Source organism: Blennius ocellaris, assembly GCF_963422515.1.
Source record: "Blennius ocellaris genome assembly, chromosome: 9".
NCBI lineage: Eukaryota > Metazoa > Chordata > Actinopteri > Blenniiformes > Blenniidae > Blennius > Blennius ocellaris.
The window spans coordinates 18035349-18057964 of NC_137658.1; the positions used below are offsets into that span (position 1 = coordinate 18035349).

General features: G+C 39.2%; 1 protein-coding gene across 1 annotated transcript; it reads right to left on the bottom strand.

Annotated features, from left to right (window-relative positions):
* Positions 1–178: 178 nt before the first annotated feature.
* On the bottom strand, positions 179–13820 carry LOC308134530 (plastin-3-like). The gene is made up of 16 exons (XM_080502291.1): positions 13767–13820; positions 9965–10033; positions 8584–8735; positions 8048–8177; positions 7432–7564; positions 7245–7326; positions 6913–7078; positions 6697–6836; positions 6517–6612; positions 5143–5329; positions 4983–5061; positions 4770–4890; positions 3936–4069; positions 3139–3268; positions 2142–2266; positions 179–1383 (listed from the first exon to the last, which is right to left on the bottom strand). The coding sequence occupies exons 2-16, from the start codon at positions 10023–10025 to the stop codon at positions 1251–1253; spliced, it is 1869 nt and encodes a 622-aa protein (XP_080358417.1). The 5' UTR covers positions 10026–10033; positions 13767–13820; the 3' UTR covers positions 179–1250.
* Positions 13821–22616: the final 8796 nt, after the last annotated feature.

Sequence of the window (22616 nt, forward strand, 5' to 3'; positions counted from 1 at the left end):
GGTCGGATGTCCAGCCGTTGCTCTGGCTCTGAAACTGAACAAGAGGCTGAAGTGAGGATGTCGAGGTTTTCCAGGACGAATGAAGAGGATTCTCCTTTACATACGGTTGTAGTCCATTCTGAGGTAATTAACCACAAGTGATATTAAAGACTGAAAGAAAGGCACACTGAACAAATAGCATATGGAAAAGTGTTTTATTGATCTTATTTGATTGTACACACTAAAATATGGAAGTATTGCTCACATGAGAAACAATATTTAAGAGTGGTGCTTAAAAAGGAAAAGTAACAGGGAACTATTTGGAATGAAGGAGAAAAGAAATTGCAAAACTAAATATTTCAAAATATTCAACTGCAAAATTCAGTGTTAAAGGATTAACGCAACAACAATCTGCTGTGCGGCTGCAGTGATGCACAGCGCCCTCAGATGGATGACATGAGAATAAAACGGTCGCGGCTTTGTTCTATTCCAGATGCTGAAATGTTTGATTTCTCTGTAGACTGTGAGGATATGTAAAGTGAATCTATTCTGTTACATGTAAAGATTCGACATGTTAATGAGACTAGTGTGACGAGAAAAACACTAGTTTTCCCAAAAATCAACATCAGCTTTTAGAAACTATCTTCTTCTCCAGGAACACCAGCAGCCAACAAGACACAGATGCTGGGGTCAAATTACAAGCATGTGTGCAGTTCATCAAGACTTGCCAATAAAATCCAACAGCGTTGCATAACTGGGCCTGAATGAAGCGAGTTTGTTTTAGGACATTTTTATTCAAAAGGTGTGAAATCTAATTTATCATTTTAATAGCTTTACATGATTGCAAACATTTAATGCATTTTAAGCTGAAATGAGGCATTTCTAATTTGATGAAAGACTTTAAAATCACAGAGAATGTTTTTATTCTATACATTATTTGGTCAACTTTTTGTTCTGCACACGCCTACACTTTAACAGTTGAGCCCAGCTTTGGTTATGTATATATATAAAAAAAAGGCCCAAAGGTAGAAGATAATTATGGCTTAAGTACAATAGCTGTTTGTCTACAGACAAGCTGCACAGAAACACATGCTCGATGAGGTGAGAGACTTTGAAGGCAAGAAGGGAAGAAAGAACTGAGACAGAGCAGGAAAAGTCCCACGGTAAAGTTTTGAAAGTGATTTCTGGGTTCTGGCTTCGTTTGAGCCTGCAGATGACGAACACGCCCAGTTCATGAAAGCAGACCGAAGGTACAGCGGTGAGCGTCCACTTCACGCCCTCTTCATGCCTCGCCCCATCAGACAGGCGAAGATGGTCATCACCATCTTGGTGTTGACCTCCACCAGGTCCTCGGGCAGGGCGTACACCTTCGCCCCGATCTTCCTCGCCATGGAGACGGCGTACCTGGAGGGAGGAAGGTCTGTGAGTACGAGAACTGAGCTCATCTCACTTTTCACTAGAAGTAAGTGACGTTTTGGTTTTTTTAATCCAGTTTAAGTCGTCTGTGTGACATTAGTTGAGTTTATAGAGACATAACCAAGCTAAGAAATGGATTTCGAGTGGCACAAGAGAGAAGTGAGAAAAAGGATTTTTTATATTGGAGGAATTCAACCCTTTCAAACGTGGCAAAATAAGACATCAGGGTGAAAGGAGCAGTTTCTGGAGACTGTTAACTGTTAACCATCATCATATTTTCCAGAAATAATTATATAGAAATCCTCAAACATGAGTCAACATCCTTTTAGATGTGATACAATATATTAAGCTAATATTTTATCAAGGATAAAAAGTTGATTGAAATTGTTCTAATTGTAAGCTACAATGTTATGATGAATTATCTTAAAGGACCAAGAACGTGAAATCTATAAATCCAGATTTGAAAAAAATGCGATGGTGCCAAGAGCTTAAAAAAAATGCTATATCCGTTTTAATGATGACTTATCTTTTGAATGTGCTATGTATTAAAAAAATGTCTGTCATTATACTTCTCCAGTAAGCTTCCCATGTTCTGTTGTACATAATTCACACCAACATTGCCTGAATGTGAAGAAAATCAAGTGAAAACCACAGAAGGACAGAAAAAAAAAGACTTGAAAATAGAGTGAAATCAAGAACATCAAAAAGGAGAAGAGGAGAAGTGTACAATGGGAGAGGCGGCTCACTTTGCATTGTCCAGTTTATCTTCGTCTGACTGAACTTCTTTTTTAACCAGATCGAAGTTGACACTGGACGGCTGAATGGCGTCGATCAGGTCCAGGACTGGAAGGCTGGTACCGATCGATTTATCCTGGAGAGTGAAACGGACACAAGTTTGGGACGCGTGCGAAACATAAAACCAGATAAATGCATCCAGCGAAGCTGCTGTTGATCACAAAGATCCCCAAATTAACCTTTAATCCAAAGTAAGACACTTCATGACCAGGATGACCGAGACGTCCATACAGAGCACTGCAATGATCTCAATTTAAAACTCTCCTCTCCCTCAAACTTCTCCTAAATGCTGCTGATCAGTTTCAAAACCAACACATCAGTTCTGCACTTCAGTCGCTCCATTGGCTCAGTGTCAAATAATTTGAATATCGTTATATTTACTGCCACACATAATAACAATAAATGGGTTGACATTAAATGGGAGGGTGGGTCTCAGTGTTGAAATTAACTGAAGTAGTTATTTGTTAACTTTCAGAAAAGCTGAAAATAGCAAAGGGATAAGGAAAATGGAATTGAGCTTTTTTCAGTGAGTTCTGTTTTTTATATATATTGCTCATATTTTGGGGCATTGATGTGTAACAAAAGTAAATCATGCATTCATAATCTCATTTATGGCTTTACATTACTTCTTTTAAATTCCAAGCACAATATTTGTTTATTCATTTAGATTGGGAACATGTAGATATTAGGTTGATAATCTTTGTATTTGAATGTCCTTATAGTTTTATCCGTCGTACTTGTATTTTTAGTTTAATTCCTCCAATTTAGCTTCTTTGAAAGCATGCTACATTTAAGGATGTGAAGCACTGTGGATGACTAATAAATCATCACTGACAGGAACAAGGACGGATCTGATGGCATCATTATCAAGCGGCAACCAGAATACTCCCAGAGCTGTGCGTTTGTAAATGTCAGGCTGCTTGTTGGCTTGACTCTTCCTTCTCTTACCTTGAAGCTTTTGATGGAGGAGGTTTTGCCGGCGCCGGCCAAAGTCTTGTTGACCCACGTGACGATCAGATCGTCGCAGACGACTTCTCCCTCTCCTCCTCCGAGATCTTCCAGGATTGTTAAAGTGTACCTTCACAGGATCACAAAGGACGGTCGTTGTTGGAGAAACCCACAAGAACTGCAGTGTATTTATCCTCAATCCCCAAGTGAAATATCCCACACACTTTTCAATGGAATTTCTGTTTCTTTACCGTCTTTACCCCGGATTTTATTAACATGTTTCTGTAGTTTGATTGCTTTTTTCGAGTAACGAGTAAAGTTTAGCAAAAAGCAATTCGATTACTGTTAATTTCCCACAAGCAGGCCACGTTACTGCATTACTAAACTGTGTTTGTTTTGTGAGAATGTCTCGCAACAATGATGTATCAGCCAGGCAACATCAGTGTAAGCAGCAGAGTGGTGAACAGGAGACGACAGGACCCGCAGTGTTTGATGCTCAGAACGAGCGACATTACTTTGAGTTCGACTTCGTAAAAGGTGACAAAAACCTGAGCTGTGCCACAAAACTATCATCTATGGTGGGAAATTCTAAATCAAATCTCAGCAAGCAGTGAGAAAGTAGCAGTGGAGAGTGAAACTCTGAATCTATTGGAAGCGCAACTGCTTCATGCGAAAGTGAAACGGCTCCCCCTTCCTGTACTGAAGAAAACTGCAGCTCCATCACCGCCTACAGACTTTGACTGTACTTCATGGGTTCACATGGCGAATAAGGTGCGTATAGATAAGGAGGGGCTCACCTCCTCATCAGCTGCCACACCAGTGCCAGGGTTAGAGTCTCGTTTGCGTCGTACAGGTCCTGTCCAGCGATTCCCACCAGGGAGAAACCGGCTTTATCCTTCCCCAGCTCCACGGCGTAGTTACAGTTTTCAATCTGTTGTGCACAGACAAAAGGGCATTTACATCTACGGAGAGTTTCACAGTCACAAATTAGCCTCAAGCATGTTTTTGAACTGTGGGTGGAGACACGCAGATGAAGAACCTGCAGTTTAGTCTCGGAGCGGATGGTGCAAAAAGGAGTCTTGAAAAACATCGACATGTGGCTCAACGATGAGAACCTGTGTGTTACGTTGTACCAAGTAAGTTGTGTATATTTCAAAAAACAAAAAAACTCACGTCACTGACACACTTATCTAAATCATTAATATACAAAACGGTCTCCTTAGTTTGACAATGTCACTTTTTCATTACAAGACCAAATGTTAAAATAATTTCTATTATTAGCCTTTTAGTGGGGAAGTGCTTATATTTCATTACTTTCTTGTTTCTTTTAAAACCAATATGTAGAAGGTAAAACATTTTACAGAACAATAACTTCTCTGGTAAATAAACTTCACCATGTGGTGATTTTGGTGGAACAGTTTTTTTTCTTAAAGATGTCCAGTGAGAATTTTAGATAGTTTACGCACTGTCGTTTTTGTTTCAGACACGTTTTGTGTTTTGTAAACGGTGTGAGAAAGTTGTGCTGTATAGTGTCATTTTGATCGGTTTAACCATTTGATTGTTTTTTGTACTATATAACCTGAAGAAATGTGCTCACCAAGTACTGGAGCACAGCTGACAAAGTAGTTTACCTTCTTCAGGTGTCCTCCTCCGATTCCCTTGAAGGGAGGCATGTTCACTCTGGAGTCCCAGTCCACGTCGACTTTAGTCTTCTCATAAAGCTGCAGGATCACCATGGCGTCTATCAGGTCACTGAACAGGAACAAACACACGCAGATGAAATGTGTTTACACTCCAGGTCGAACGTCGACGCTTTAATAATGACGGCGGCTGCTTTGACTGACCCGTAGATGTGGTGAACATGTGGACTGACTCCCAGAGAGTTCATCCAGTTCCTGAACGTCCTCTCCTCTCTGGTCTCACCTGGAAGACGGACGCCCATCAGTAGCCGTCACGCGTGAGGAAAGCGGCTTCTAATCTGCGAGAGCGCCGGGCCGTACTTACTCATGGGCGTCCAGTCTTGGTTCTCCGGTTTGGTGAGAGCCGGGTGTTTGTTGAAGAGCGTGGCCACGAACGCCATGTTGAGCTTCGAGTTTCCGGACACGACGTCCGTCGCAGTGACAAACTGCCTGCAGCCCAGACGGTCGGCCTGCACCAACATCAGCTCGGCTCTCTTTGTAAGATCCGATTGCTGGCGACGGCAGAGAGAGAATTTACTGTTAGTGGGAAAACGGGATCAGGAAATCCTTTAATGGAGTAAAACTGGAAAAGAGATTCCTCCTTGTTTGGAATCGGTGACTTTGGCGAAAAATTATCGCACAGGAGTACCTGAATGTTTGCAATTCAGTGAAAGAAACGGCTCACATATATTACACACACACACGTCAATATTAAGCTTTCTTGCTCATCCCGATTGAATGGAATCAGAACAAGTGAAGAGCAGAGAAATGTAGCTCTGTTGCCATTCCCCATTTCATTGAGCAACATGTTTACTACTCCAGGCTTGTTGGCCAGGTCCTTGAGAAAAGAAAAGGCGTCTGGAAGTATAAAAAAAAAACAAACAAAAAAAATATATATATTTTTAGGCAGCAGGCCTATTAGACTTAGAGTCCCTGCAGCTCCACTGATATATTCTATATGAAGTATGAGCTTGTTTTAAACAACTTTAAGGGAATTTATTCCTAATTTGACCTTAACAAGCCCATTGGCAGTTCAGAAATCTGAAAAAAAGAAAAAGGAAATGTAACACGTGTAACATGTCTCAGCTGTTCAAATCAAATGATTGTGCGGTGAAGTGTACATTTATATATTTTGCTCTGTTTTGTCTGACGTCTGAAGTGATTTCTCTCATGCCACTAATTGACACCAGCTGAGGCTGGGTCATGTCATTTTGAACTTGGAGAGCCTGGAAACCTTCATCCACCACAAGTGAGTCTTTTGCAGCATGTCGTTATAAGGACAATGATTTTGATTCGTCAGCCCTATTTGAAATGTCATGGCATTCGTGATAAATCTGAATGGGGAAAATGTTCACATCTTCAGACAAAAACTCCCTAATGAACTAATGCTCTCCTAAATACAGGATGGACAACATTAAACTAAAGTGTTACTAAAGTTGTGATGCCAACAGAGGCTGCCACACAGAGACTTTAATCTGAAAATATATCAATATTTCCATTTTTAGTTCAGGAGAGATTAAAAAAAAATACTAGTGGGTGTATGAACTTCACAGCATCTTCAAGACAAAGTGAATAATAATAATAATCTAGTAAGCAGCATGAATTAAAAGACTCATGAACCAGTCCCATTCATCTGATTCACTTTGCCTTGAGATGCTTCCTCCTACATAGAAATGACAATAAGCTCTAGATGACTCACATATTGACCGTTCATGTCGACCTCGATCCTGGGAGCGTCGTCTTTGCTGCCGTCTGGAGCAATCTGCTGCAGCAGGTGAAAGTACGCCAGAGAGTCCTGCGAAGGGAAAAGACAGAGACACAGACGTGACTCGTGTCTCTCAGACCGTGTGAACAGAAAAGCCATGCGACTTGTTCTCACCTTTATATCGCCGGAAAAGTTGGATATGGACATGTCGACCTTCTTTAAATGGAAATTGGCCCAGCGCAGCAGCAGCTCTTCAGGACTGAGCTTCATCAACTCCTCCAGACTCTCCCCTTCCTCCAGCAGCGCTGCGATCGCTGCAAGAGAACCAGGCGAATGATAATCCAGTCAAAGCAGGAGCACGTGTTCCACTCTGCGCACGGCGTGCCGTACCTTCGTTGCGGCTCAGCTCGATGTCGGCAAACAGTCCGATCTTGATGATCTGCCAGAGGAGTCCGAGCACGAGGTGAGGTTTCCCCTCTTTCAGGTCCAGCGCTCCGATGTTGACGACCTGACAGCCGATGGCCGAAGCCGAATTCAGAGCCAGGTTCAGATTCTCCTGTTTGGAGGAGAAAAGTGGGAGTCAGCACAACGCTGGAGCTTGAAACGAAAAACATGAAAAAAACACCAATGTGTTTTCAGTAATACTGTGCACCAGATCAACTGCGGTCAGCACTGCGTACATGTTTCTGTTACCCGATTCAGTAGTCGAGCATCAAACTAACCTGTGTGGTGAAGTGAGTGAGCTTCTTTTTATTGATGGTCCTCTCATCGATGGTGTCGGGAACCGAGAGGTTGATGAGTTTACTGAAACGATGAAGGTCAGAGAAACATGTGATGAAACTGGACTGGATTGCTCAGGGGAAAAATGAACAACAATCTGTACAGGTGCAGTTCAGGTGATGGGACTACCAGAGTAAGATGCCATTTTCCACAGCTTTGAAGAGTTGCTCAGTGTTTGGGTCAATGGGCAGGAGACTTGCACAGTCCGGATCCTTCTCCAAACTGGAGTTGATGTAGTTGGCAAAAGCAAAGCGCTCCTGTTCTGAAACACAAAGAAGAACATTTTTTTTTTTTTTTTTTTTTTTTTTTTTTTTTTTTTTAAAAGGAGCAGAATAAATACAGAACATTAGAAATGCATATCTGTATATCTTTTGGGTAGAAATAAGTCAAAATCCGATTATAACTGCACTTAGAAAGCTCACATGAAGAACAACAGCTCGGAAACCACCCCCGCCCCCCAAAAAAGCACCATTAAGAGCTTGGAACACTGTCGACCCCAATATTTTGCCTCAATAAAGTGAGAACACTTTCCCATCACATTCAAAACAAGGCAGCCGGACCATTTTAATTACTTCAACCAGCTCAAGGAAAGTATAAAGACAAAATGACAGTGATCTCAGTTTCAGTTTTGAATAAATATTAAAGAGAAATGATTAAATATAGAGACAAGAAAGAATTTCAGAGATGAGCTTCGGGTTGAGCGTTAAACTGAAGGAACAATGAAGTCTCACCGACAAAGACTCACCAGAGATCGAGTGTTGAGTTCCTTCGCTGGAGATCTCGCTGGTTCCTCCCAGGTTCACAATGCCTTCTCTCTTGTTGAGGGCTCTCTTGAACTGCTGGGCCAACTTGTCATCCTTCAAGTCGGTCAGGATCTGGAGACATTAAAAAAAAACAAAAACAACAACAAAAAGACACGCCCCAGATTAGCGTCACTCGCACCGCATGTTATCTGCAGAATCCGTTTCATCAGCAGCTCTGATAGTGATATAAAAACTTTTGTTGGTTTGAAGCTCTTTTTTGACAAGAAACAGCTTTATTTTCTCTATTTAAATGCAGAAATGCTCATTTTTCGTAGTTAAATGAGGACTTATAAATGAAAAACAGTGAAATCTCTTATTCCATACTTCTGGAGACAATATACCTCGATGGGTTCGTTTTTTCTGATTTTCCCGTGTATTAGTCATTAGATTACAGATGTCGAGTCGACCCAACAGACAACGAGGATGTTAGTGTGTGCGTGTTCGCCGGTTAGTGGGCGAGTCTGTAAATGTTACCTACAGCCGTGAACTCTTCAAAGCTGATCCGGCTGTCGTTGTCTTTGTCCAGCGTCTTGAGGAGCTCTCTGATCTTGTACCCTGGTAAAGGAAGGTTCAGTGCCTGGAGGAGGCTGCTGAGTTCGGAGGCACAGATGTAACCGTTCTCGTCTACATCTACACAGGACAGGGCCGGGGGGGAAAAAAAGAATGAACAGAAGAGTTAATACTCCTTCCAACTCACCATGACAAGTTAGATTGAGGGTTTTAGATGAATATGTTTCCAAAAAATCTAATTAAGTAGCTTCGTCACCACAGTTTCATCTATTTTAGCTCTTGGGCGATGATCTAGGGAGTTTTTTTGTTGTTTGAATTCATCATGACCTCCATAAAGACTTGTACAAGAACAGTGTCAAGAAACAAGAAAAAAATCATAACTCGTTTCATAAGGAACCAAAACTGTGCTTATTTGTCTTCATCCCTCATGGTTTCAGCTACATGGAGAAGACAACAAGTCATGAATCTGCCGTGGTGGATGGCTGCTGAGCCCAAATCAAATGATTTGACTCAAAATGATCTGCGGTCGATTTTCCTTAATTTTCTTTTTAACAGACCAAAGATCAGTCCCACACGAGTCTTCTTTTTTTTTTTTTGCTTGATCTTTTTGGAGTTGTATAGAGTCGCTCAGTTTTTTTGTGAAAATAGACATTTTTATCATGTATAATCTGCACCACAAAGAAAAACTCCAGGGTTAAAATTCAAAGGTTGCTGTGGCTTTATTTTAACCGGTCCGGCCCACTCAGGATGAAAATGGACTGTATGTGGCCCCTGAAATGTGTTGGACAACCCCGATGTAGTGCACATCACTGTTTAACAATGTGAACAATCAGGTCTGTAGTGGCGTGGTGTTTCTGGGTACCGGTGTCTTGTGATGGTACGCATCATTTGTATTCGTGCCATCAGGAAGAAACACTACTTTCTGAAACCAAACTGAAGGGGAAAAGTCCAAGAAAAAGCATATTTAAGATGTTTTCATTCCTTCACTCACTGTTCACCCGATTTAGACATAAAAACCCTGAAATTAAAGCTGATGCTGCACATCTTCAGGGTTTCATTTCAAACCTGCTGTGGTGGCATAGAGCCTCCGGATAGGGTAAACTGTGTCAATGTCCAATTACATATGGACTTCACTGGTTTTTAGCTGCTATAATCACACAAGTTCAAATTAACAGTCAACATCTGCTGTCTATGTTTGTACAGTCCACAGCAGAAGTGGTAAAGAGGGGCTTCCAGTGACGTGCGTCAGTGAGAAATGATGACCGAGTTTGTTTTTATCTACTAAAGTGTTCACATTAACCAAGAAAAACATGTCACGTCAATCATGCAAATCATCCACACACACTAACCAGCCTTCTGGAAAGTCTGCCTGATCTCCTCCATCTCCTCGTCGCAGTTGCTTGTGGACATCCTGACACCTGTGGGACACACGGGGAAATACATCAAGAGACGTAATGCTCCCATTTGTTTCTTTCTGATTTATATATAAACATCTGATACGGTTTGAGTTTTGTTGAAGACGCCCACAAAATGTATAATCTCTCGTAGGACCGATTCATCTCATTGCAGACTACTTGATAATCTTCAATGCACACTCACTGGCATGTGAGAATTTTTTACTCTGGCAAGCTAAACATTTTGATTAATGAATTGAATTTGATTAATGAATTGCAAGTATATAGCTTTGCATTATGCAATGCCAATATTGTAAAGGTTTTCCATGCGCCGACTGTGCGTCCACGCTCTGCAGGGCAACCACTGAGAGATTGTGTTGCAGTAGATAGATTTAACTTTATGTATAATTTCAACTTTAAATTGTAACTGGTGGCAATGGTCCAGAAGTCAGAAGCAGAAACGTGAAGGAAAGGGAACAGAAAAACTAACCTTTGCAATCAACATTAAAAACAAAGAAAAAAAAAACACGTTTTGAGTGTTATTGCCTTTCATTTTGTACATCACCAAATTCAGTTCAGATTAAAAGGTCTAAAGCTACACTTTCTATTTTATAGCTATGATTAAAATAAAACAATGTTAGGGATTCATTGTTGAGAAATGTTTACCACCAAAATCTAATTTGGTCCATGATGACTTAAGAGAGTACCGAGTTAAATTGAGAGCTACTTAAAATTGAGCAGCTCTATAAGAATCAGTTATTGATGATCAAGTGGTTTCCAACATGGGCCTGATGCTGTGAATAAATCCACATAAGTCACATCAGAGTCAGATTTATCCTGGTTGTGTTTACGGCTCGGATCAGCCTGGGGCTCAAACAGCTCTGTTACAGTAAGTCAGACAGGAAGCGGGCTGCAGCTCCATCTATTACACAAAGAGCCTTTTAGCAGCACAGAGACTCCCGACTGCTTCTGAAAGATTGATGCACGCCGCCTCTCAAAGCATTACAACGTTCTATAATGGAGGCGAGGGGAGGCGGCGTCTGTAGATTATGGAGATAGATGCGTTTATATTTTAGTAACTGGACAAAAACAGGTAAATCGACATGAATATGTGGCATTAAGTGACTATGTAAAAAGACTTCAGGGTTCCATTCCTAAATGAAAACACTCGTCTTCAACAATTAGTCTCAGATGGAGTTCAGTCTTAGAACAGCCACACAAACTCAGGAGGTCTCCATAAATAGTACAATGAGACTTCTATAGCTCGTCGCAGGACTGTAAGAAAACATAAAATATATTACAGAATGTTCTGCATCATACAGTAGCGTGACCTGTTATATAATCACATCGACTTCTGTTGCCACCTACTCGTAAAGTAAAATAATTAAAATAAATATTAATGAGTAGTTTATCACCATCAACTGTGATACACAAATTAAATGTTTCCTTCTTTACTTTCATATTTCTTTCATTTTATTCAGACCAGTTTATTTCTTAATTGCGGTTGCTGAGTGAGACCAGAGTGGAAGTGGAAGCTCAGAAAAATAAGAAACACGGTGTCTAGATGGCGTCACACTCACAACATCTTTTCATTTAAGCGTCAAAATAGATTGATGCATTTTGTTCCTTTGAGATTACTTATGGCTGTTAATGATTTATTTAAATAGTTGTTTTTTGTAATTTAGGAATCACCTTTGTGCTCATGACATCAGTATGGCTTGACATGTTCATTTGATTTCTTTCTTTGTCAGAAATGGCTGAGAATAGATTACAACACTGCCATCTACTGGCGAAATTAAATATCACTTTTAATTATCTTGGATAAATACACTCGTTTACTTTATTCTAACTGCACAAAATATCAAGGGAGACTGCTAATTAACTGTATGTTGTGCACTTTCAGAGTTCAAATGGCATTTTATTGTGGCATAAATAGCCACACTAACTCAAAGGGTTAATCTCATTGAGCAAGATTAATATTTTATTGCATAAACATTAAGCAATTATACATTGAGGAATTATGGAGGTTACTTGACAACTTAATGTATCAAACAACACATGAGATATGACAGAAAAGAATAACGATATACAAGTTCAGTAATGGCAGATAAGAGAAGGTAACAGCACAGAGACAAGGCCTGTTAAAGAGGAGTTAAGTCAACTTGACAGATTCCACTCAGACAATCAATAAAACCCTCTGTTCAGACAAATCAGGCTCTATTACCCAGAGATATCCGTGACATCATGCAGGGAAAGACATCTAAATTAGAACAGCTGTAAAACCCGGAACAACCCCATGCTCATTTGAGAATTGCACTCTTTTGCTCTGAGGATTTTTCGCCCACATCTCGTGATCACGTTGTAAAAGGTGACAAACAAATAGGCCCAGCTTCAGGGCAGACATGCAAACTGTGTGGCGGCATTGTCACGCAAGCAAAACAGAGCCAGACAAAGACACGGACAACAATAAAAGATTACAAACTAACAGTTTTGGGGCAAAGGCATGGTACACTGCATAATGATAACAAACTGCACCTCAGGCTATTTGAATAATGAATGGACAAACATCTAATGAAAGTCTGGCCTGGACACAAAACAAGCAAAAATCATGATCAAGAGCAATTAATAATTTACTGGACTGCATTTTCAAAGCAATCCTTTGTCCCTTGTATTGCATCTGATAGAAACATCAGTTGTGACTGGGACTTTTAAAGTTTTAGTTTTGCCCCCATCACTCGTGCTTAATCACACAACTTTTGTGGATATATCTAAAAAGGATTTTGTCCATATTTTAACATTTTCAGAGCATGTATGCATGCATTTTGTGCAGAAATATCATCACGCAGTTCAGTCTGTCCTTTGGAATGTGTTTGCAAAGTGACTCCACAACCATAAATCTAATACATTTATTGTGCTGCTCCAGTTCAAGGACCTTCATTTGCAGACACTGGATTACACAAGAAGTGTGCATTTCATTGCCACCAGATGTCACTGCTTTGGGGGAAAAAACAAAAAAACAATAGCAAAGAGTCCATTTCAAAAGGGATCTGGGGTTTGCCCTTATCTGAGAGCTCAGATGTCCGTTTGTGAATGGAGAGAGATCATTCCTGAATTCACTTCACCAAGCACATGTGCAGCACAGATCTGCATGAGGCACAATAAATCTCGTGTGGATAAACGCTGGAGGTTCTGCAGCAAACATGCATTGGTTGTGAGATTTCTGTCCTGTGGAGGCTAAAAGCACATGGCAGTGAATAGAATGACACTGCAGTTCAGATCATCATATTTACAGACACTGTCTGCACTATATTCACAAATATGCCTAAATTCCTCTAATTTGCAGGTGATTGTGGTTTTAAGCAGTCAGTATCATTGCATGAATGAATCCATTCCAAAATCGATGAATCTATATGTTTAAGTTTTATATAAAACTAGTAAATTAGTAATTAGTTTATACCTGAGATGCATTTTAAGTGGGATAAATAAGCTTTCATTGTGTAAAGTAACATCGCACAACCCGAGTGACATAAAAAAAATGTTTTTTGAAGGTAGTTACAGTATTTTTCCGTTTAGTTTTTATTAATTAAAAGAGGAAACATTCATTTAATTCATCCCGATTTGATGAACAACGGTCGTGCTGCATTGACCTGGAAAGTCAGTTTTCCGTGAAGCCCGTGAACACAACACCAGTCTGCAGCTGCTCAATGTGGAACAAAATGCACCAAAATGCCAAAAAAAAACGTGTTTCTCCTCTTACCTGAAGTCTCCTGGTGCAGCTCAGTGAAACCACCCGGGGAAATGAAACCCTCTGTCGGCCTCTCTCTGCCTCTCTGTCCCGTTTTTCTTCTGCCGACACCGCCCGGGGAGAGGAGACGCCCCGCCCCTCTGCGCCACCCCTTTCCCTTATCAAACCTCCCCCTCCTTTCTCCTCCTTCCTCCTCCAGGAGGAGTCATGTCTGACCTCCTCTGTGGGAAAACAAAACCCAGAAACCTGTTCAGTGTTTACAGTAGAAAGAGATAAAGTGGAAACCTGAGAGAAGGTTCCAGGACTTGTTACCTGTAGTTAATTGTCCGAATTATCAACAAGCCACGCCCATTCACACAAGGGCCTAATTAACCCTATTAACCCTAATTAACTCAAATTAACCCCTGGTTAAAGAAGATGGATGTGTATGTTGACTACTGGAAATATATAACTCAGTTATGATTAATAGAATAATTGTAGAGCATGTCTTTCTAATTAAATCCATTATATGATTGACAGGGCAAAACCAGATATATTTTTTTCTATTAATTTCAATTTATACCAAAGGGTGTCAATTTCTTGAGTGCGTCAGACTAGTATAATAGTGCCATTTTAATCATTAAATTTACACTTTAAAGTTTTCCTTGGGTGTGGTGCAGAGTATATGTGATAAACAAATGTCCATATTTTCAATATTAAAAAACCCAACAACAATTACTATAGAAAATGACTACAATCACAATATAAATCCAATTTTACCGAAACCTTCTTGTGATCAGTTAAATGGCTGATAAAAAAAAAAAAATCAGACAGAACGTGTGGTTGTACAATGAAAAGATGAACTTAAGAAGCTTAGTGTAATTTTATTGATTTGAAATCCCACGAAAACAACGTTTTTTTGCTGAAGGAACATTTCACCAGTCAGACCTTCCTGAACCAGTTGAGAAACGGACTCGTGCTTTTATTTTGTTTTTACAAAAGTTTATTATTGTAATGTTTTTATGGTATTTACTAAGTAAACATAAAGAGAGAGCATATAATGTGTTTTCGAACCTCTAAACTAGCTGCTTGTCTCTTTTAGAATAGGTTTTTAAATAACTTTATAATAAATGCAACTTCATGAAAATAGAAAAAAGGAAGTAAATTATAAGATAGAAATCAAGTTAAGAACAAAGATCATTGTGTTTAGCAAAGTTATTGAATGAATCATTTGCAGTTCATGTGCAACTTCCCAAATAATATAGCTGCAATATTATCTTCTCTTGCTTCCACTTCCACTATTATTCATTGCTTTGAAATGATCGTACTCTACAAAATTAAACCTCATGCTACTAAACTGCTCATTTTGTCACTTGGTCATGTTATAATGAGTCAAAAATCCTTCAGGTTACTATCTACAAATTGTAGGTCACAATCTGCTGCCATGCAAACCTGCAAATCCTCCTGTGGCAGCACCTAAATCTGCCCTTCTATGGCTGTGTGGGAGAGGTGGACTGTGTCACATGACCTTCTGCTCAAAAACTCATTTCTATCTCAGTCTATTAATTAAATCCGAACTATTCAAATCAGTGATTTAAATCAGTGTTTTTCAACCTTTTTTTAAATGTTTTTTTAGAAACTGGATAATTTCCCATGGCACACCTGACTACATCTCGCGGAACGGAGGTCGCTGGATTTTTTTAATGTGAATGTGACAGGGGAGAAAAATACATTTTGTAAATGCAGGAAAGATGGTTAATAGAAATGTCTGAGATGTGAAAACTTGACTGAGTTGAGTGTGGGTTGAGGAATGAGATCTCCTGTGTTGGGACATATAATTGTTTGGTGTCACCAATATGAAAAATTAATTTACAGAAGGTTGCGTTGTATCGTGGTAACCTTTATCTAGTCTTTATCTAGTTTTGGTTAAGTTTAAAGAAGGCAGCGCTTTTTAGCTGCACGTATGGCTTAACTCATGTTTATTGAAGCCGCGTTGACTCAGTTTAACTGCAGAGCTTGGAAACATTCAGAGCCAGGTGCGAGAATCGAACAGACGTGCTATGTTGCGCTAGCAATGGAAGGTTTCATCAAAAACCTGACTTCTTCTGGACTAGTTTGAGTAAAAATTGGGTTTTACACCTTCGTCATTACGCAAGAACGTGGTACGAAAGCAGGTTAAAGCGTTAAAAAAAAGAACTGAATTTCTCTATTGGGGGCAAAAAACTGTGTGGTCCCTATGGGGATCAAACCCGCAACCTTGGGGTTATTAGCACCACACCCTAACCAACTGAGCTAACCAGTCATTTTTCAGGAGTGGAAAAAAAAAGAGTTTTTGTTTTCTCTTATCTTCGGTCTCAGACAGGCATTGGTGGGTTGTTTATATTATGATTTGTATTGATGTTGTAGTAAAGTTCCGTCGAGATATGCAAAAGAGGGGATATTTCAGGGTGGCTTGATGATTCTTTAAAACCGACCCTTGTTTTATTTGAACAGGAAAGAGCAGGATTGACTCGTGGTCAGATGGGACCTCCAGCGAACCTGATTTGGATAAAGTACTATAGAAGATGAATGGAATCAAATGAGAGTGAGACCTCTGGCTACTCATGAAACCACAGAAAACCCTTCTCCTGCCTGAATGAGCCACACAGTGAAGAATGATTCATTTAACCACATGAGCTATTTATATTCTGCAAGGTGCCTGGTCAGTACGATAGCATATTCCTCCTCCACCATTCCTCTTGGTTTCCTCATCACGACCACTTAAAGGTCCCGTCTTATGCAAAATTCCATTTACCATGGTTTTCTAACGGTGATATGTGTCCCCATAGCCTATGTATGAGGCCCCAGAAGTGAAGGAAGTCTGTCATCTTCCTCACTTTCTTGCTCCAACTTTTCAGCGAACGTGTACTCACACAGACGAGGCAGTGATTTTCCCTTCATGATGTCATGCAGGGACATAAAATTCACTTTGACCCTCCCACAGATAGATAGAAACTCACAGAGATCACTGAGGTACTGAATAAAATCAGTACAATATGACAAATTGTAGCAGTTACATTAACAGTTAGCAGGAGCTTGCGTTAGCTACTTTGTAGTTACTGTAACAACACATATAACAAAAACAAGTAACATATTCAGACACACAATGCTTTTAACAAACCATTCTGAAATGTCCTGTAGCACAACTGTACTTCTTCTGGAGCCTCTCCTTCTGGGTTAGATTATAGTTCAAACTGGTAAGGTTGAAAAACGGTGTTTCTGTGGGCCATAGCGATAAATCCACCGTAAACATTAAGCACAAGGTACTGGAAAGTCGTCTCCAGGGTCAATTTGGATTGTTACACTTCTAATACAATGTTGTTGGACTTTTGACACGTGTGTGAAAATGTTAGAAAACTGTAGAATATTGAACTTTTATAAAGCACCTATAAAAAAAAAAAAAAGGATGCATGCATCAAAAAGAAAGACCGAGGCTTTTAAAAAAGTCTCATAAAAAATACTGGTTTGATGTTTAAAAGTACATATTAGCACCTTGCATCAGAAATATTGAGGAAATGCTTCATTGCAGCTCATGTATGGAAGCATTATGGCTCACCATTGTCCACGGGTGTCATCAAATGTTTAAATTTAAACGCCACAAGCTTTTTTTCTGTTTTTTTTATGAGTCATGTGTTTGAAGCAGCATCCTGCTAAAACTGCACAATAGTCGCTGCGTCAGTTTCTCTCACTCTTATTCTCTGAAATCATAATTTCCTCCCACAGTCTTTCTCTCTCTCTCTCCCTTTCTCTCTCTCTCTCTCACACACACACACACACACACACACACTGCTGAGGGACAAACAATAGTGAATAGGCCAACAGTTTATTGGGCTGGCGGACATACTATCAGTGTTATCACATGAGCCGGCCGCCTGCCCGCAGACCCAGTTATGCACCAGCAGACACAATCCAAGGTCCTCGGGCTGCTGTTTACGAAAGAAGCACCGATCATCAAGGGTGGTCTTTGTTTCGCTGCAGATTTTTTGACTACATGACATCAGTGCGCCCATCATTCCGCTCGTGATATTTTTGACTCTCCCAGATTAAGTTATTTCCCGATAATAGCCTGTTACAGCAAAATGACAAGACAAAGTGATTCACCTGTTACCAAATATATTTAGTGGTGTGGCAACCACCCCGCTGCTGCCGTGTCACAACTTGACTTTGGAAGCTCCAAACAAATGTGTGAGAAAAAGAGCTCATCCACACGTCACCTGACTCCCCTGTTTGTATCTGCTGACGCCCATCAGCTATGGGAAGCTAATGGATAAAAGTAGCTCCAGTCCTTCAATCGCAGTGAGGATTTATTTTTCCAACTGTCAGGCGATGAGACACATTAATATGTGTTGAACCTCCTATAAAGGGGATTTTCATGTTTTTATTCTGTTTGAGGGGGTATAAACACATGAACAGTACTGAACTGAAGCAGGTTCAGTGGCTCCATACAAAGTGACCATACTGGGATTTCTAAAAATAGAGGACATTTGGCTGAGATGCTTATATGATAGTCAAATTTACTATATATATATATATATATATATATATATATATATATATATATATATATATATATATATATATATATATATATTTCTAATTTCTAATTAAATAAGCAACACTTCTACAGAATTAAATAATGACATAGTTTTTGTAGATAATCAGAATAGAATAAGTCCAAGCAGACAAATTACATATTTTTTGTAGATAATCAGAATAGAATAAATCCAAGCAGATAAATAAATGTATAAATAGTAGATGGTAATTGCGAAATTATTCCTCTATTAAATCAAAAAGACAGCATTCTAGCATTTTGGGGGCAAATGTGTTGCCCTGAGGTCAATTTGTGAACATCACATGCCACAAATGACAATATAATTTTGTGCAGACGCATCAATCGTCTCCTAAAACACAATGAAAAGCTGACATTATGTGACGCTATGTGGTTTTACTTTAATTGCAAACATGAAATCCACTGTGTGGCAAATGCACGCTGAACACAGATCAGGTAGAATAAATGTGTTATAAATCCTAAAAGTGGGGTTAAATTATGGAGAATGTGAGGCTGAACTGTTAGACACATGATTTATTAGAAGCTTGCAGCAGTGAATGCCTGATTTAAATGAATCCTTCTTAATTCAAATGAATGAATTTACCTTTTGGCTCAAGTCGTTGCAGCATCTGATAATCAAAGACGATATTAGAAATCCACAACCCCAAGCACGAATAAAGTTCTTATCATTAGTTGAGACAAAAATTCTTATAAGAAATAACCAACAAGAAGACATTTATAGAGAAAAACTATGGAAAAGCTGCCATGCAAAATCAGCATCCTATTCATAATGATATTTGTTTTAGATAATTGAGATTAATTTGTGGATTTTAATACTCCACTCACAGGATTTCCAGCAGCATGTTGGATCTTGGCTATGTATGTGGGTGTGGAGTTTGCATTTTTTTCTCTTTTTAATCCTTTTTCCTCCCACAGTCCAAAAAAATGCACAAAGTAAATTAGCGTGTGTAGTTTTTTTCATTTAACAGGACAGAGTGTATAACCAAAGTTCTTTTGTATTTGTTGCACAACTCTGTGAAATAAAAAAAAAAACGATAGAATATGTTAAATTAATTATATTTCTGCACGTCTTTAGTTGGAAGAAACATACAAAACACTTTAGTGTATCAGCATCTTTTTTGTGAGGTTGTATTATTTGAAGACAAATCTGGTCACTGCTTGCAAGCCAATGCCATCAGTGTCTGGTCTTCAGATATCCACGGCCTAGCAAGAGGAGGGTTTTCATTAGTTTAAGAGAAAACTTGTTATTTCCATGGTGGGATTAAAGGACACACTCTCATTTACAAGAATCAGGCTCCAGTCACACAGTTTACAGGCACCGAGGCTCGGTCTGATGCTAAAATACACATTTGTGCTCATGCAGGTAAAAGCTTTCTTTCCTGCAGAGTTATTTCTTCCCTCTGTGGTATTTGCTCTGACAAGATTGAGCACATCACTCCAGAACGACAGCGAGAGAGAGAGAGAGAGAGAGAGAGAGAGAGAGAGAGAGAAAGAGAGAGAGAGAGAGAAAAAAGGGAAAGAAAGGTATGAGAGGAGGAGGACAAAGAATTCCTGCATGTCCAGGCTGGCAGCTGCGGAGCTCTGAGACAGCAGACAGAGGAGTTACACAAAATATAGGCTGAAGTGTGACCAATAATATGGATGATTGACAAATACTTCCAGTTTCTCACTTTAACCAACTCTTTGTGCAAACTCTATAAGTCATACTTTAACATGTTGCCTCGAACTCAAGGCTTCTGGATGCTGGAGGAGATTCCCAGCTGATTAAAACCAGGTTACACCCTGGACACACACACACACACACACACATGCAAAGCCCTGCTCTGATAAGCACTCCAGCCACATATGGAAATTAGTCAATGCAATGGCATGAACATTTAGTGCGCGTCGGCAGATACTCCACAGAAGTCCTGCAGATGTGAGAGGAACTGTATTTGCCAATAATGTACGTTGAGCATCCGGTGGGCGAGGCAGACTGAGGACATTATTCAATGGCCTATCATGTAAAAACATGCAGCATTACAAAACTATAATGACACATTGTATGAGTCAAAACACCTTATTACTGCACATATTTAACAGGTTTTTTTTCTTTTTAATAATTAAGAATCTGCTCCATGAAATACAGCATATCAGCCTAAATAGTGCGAGATTACACAATCATAATTTAGATTGCTGCAAGGTCAAGGCCATAACTGCCCCCACTCCCTTAGAGCTATAGTAGTTCATTTATCTGAATAGTTTTTAAGGACGTTTGTTGACAGGAAAGTGGTGTATTCAATCATTTCCACCTTAAAATCCATCTACTTTTATGATAATTTAGGAATAATTTCTGTTGATACCAGGTTTAACCTCAATCGATCAATCAATTCTTCCTGGCCAACTATCATTCAGCCATGTCTGTTGTGTATTCAGGATGTTAAGATTAGCACAGCCTCATCCATAAAGCACAAACATATTGATCGGCTAAAAAAGAAGTTAAGTGGCAGAGCTCCGCTTGTTTAAAAGTATATTATTGACAGAACATATTGTACCACATTCCATCATCCAAAACACCATGCATGGATAAGTTCATCCAGATTCAGATTGTTGACAAGGCCAATCATTGATTTGTTGAATTACATTTCAAATGAATAATATTTTATAACTACAGTTAGTTATAAAACTTTTTAGTATCTGTATTAGTGTGCAGGGTGGATGGATGGATGGCTGGATGGATGGATGGATGGATGGATATCGATGAAAATTTCTTCATATACCAAAAACTAGATTGGACAAACATTTTCATCATCCTATTGTTAGTTCTACTATATTTAGTCATTTGTTTCTACGTGAGAAAAACGACCAAGTGAGTATTAACAGGTTTGTTTTTTTTTTTAAATAGATGACACTATTAAAGGTGTATAAAAGCTGCTTTCAGTGGTTTTAGAGCCTTAAGGCTCCAGTTGGAAATCTAATGACACAGTTCAAAAGCAGACGTTGAGCCAGGATGACTCCAGATCTGTGGAATTCTGAGCCTTTTCTGTTTCCACTGTGTGGGACGGGCTGCACTCACTGCCAGTTGCTATCCGTCTGTCTCCGAGAGAGTAAACATTTATCATCTTTTATGCCATTCATTCTTTCAAAACTGTAGAAATTAACTGAATTAATAATACTTGAATTATGTCAAAGGGTCGTTGACATCATCGTTAAAAACAAGTAAATGGTGAGAATATTTGCCAGTAAACTAAATGCAAGAAACGTGAAATATTTCCTGGAAGCAGGTTTTACTTAACTGTATTCCCACGTTAGTTTATACACTTCCATAGCTTTTACATTACTGCATTTATAGATTACTGTATTTCAGCATTACTTTAGGTTCTGCATTACTGCATTTCTATATTTCTATAGATGCTATATTACTGAATTTTTATATTACTCTACATTTTACATGACTGTATTCGTCCATTACTATAGGGTCTACATTGTTGCGTTTCTACATTAGGCTTTACATTACTGCATTTCTACATTACTATAGGTTCTAGATGACTGTATTTCTGCATCATCAGAGGTTTTACATTATGTATTTCTACATGAGAATAGATTTGACAAATACTGTATTTGTCCGATACCGGAGGTTCAACATTAATGTATTTCTACTTTCATATACATTTTACATAACCGCATTTCTACATAACTCTATATTCTAGATTAAGGTAATTCTGCAATGCCGCAGGTCCTAAATTACTGTGGCGAGTTCAGTTCTGTATGTTTACATTGTCATAGGTTCTATCGCACCATATTTCTTTCAATACCTCCTTTACATCAGTACATAACTTTATTCCCACATTGCCTTAACTTTGCCATTATTGTACTTGTGCTTTACCATATGCTCTATAATCCCTGCGTTATCAGAGGATATACATTGCCTTGTTCCAGCATGACCATCGATTTTACATTACTGTTACTGCATTACTGTGGCGTCTACATGACTATATTTACATATCACTCCACTTTACATTAATGCATTTCTACATTACCATAAGTTCTATATTAGTACTGCATTTCAGCATCAGTGGTTTCCATTCATGTATTACAGCATTATCAGAGCTCCTTTAAATGTTCATTCATAAATGTTTTTTTTTAATGATTAAAACCATAAAGGGAGCACACTTCATGCAGCGCTGTTCGGATAAATATCACTTACACAATCTCTGATGTTCAATCAGATTATATTGTCTAATATAATTGAACACATTGTTCTTTCCTCTCTGCCTCTTTGTTTACCTTCCTCC

Excerpts from the sequence above, each read along its gene's own strand:
- LOC308134530 (XM_080502291.1), bottom strand. The coding sequence starts at position 10,025 with ATGTCCACAAGCAACTGCGACGAGGAGATGGAGGAGATCAGGCAGACT. Across the intron at positions 7,565-8,047 it reads AACTCAACACTCGATCTCTG|AACAGGAGCGCTTTGCTTTT; the intron begins GTGAGTCTTTGT and ends TTTGTGTTTCAG. Across the intron at positions 4,891-4,982 it reads CATGTTCACCACATCTACGG|TGACCTGATAGACGCCATGG; the intron begins GTCAGTCAAAGC and ends GTTCCTGTTCAG.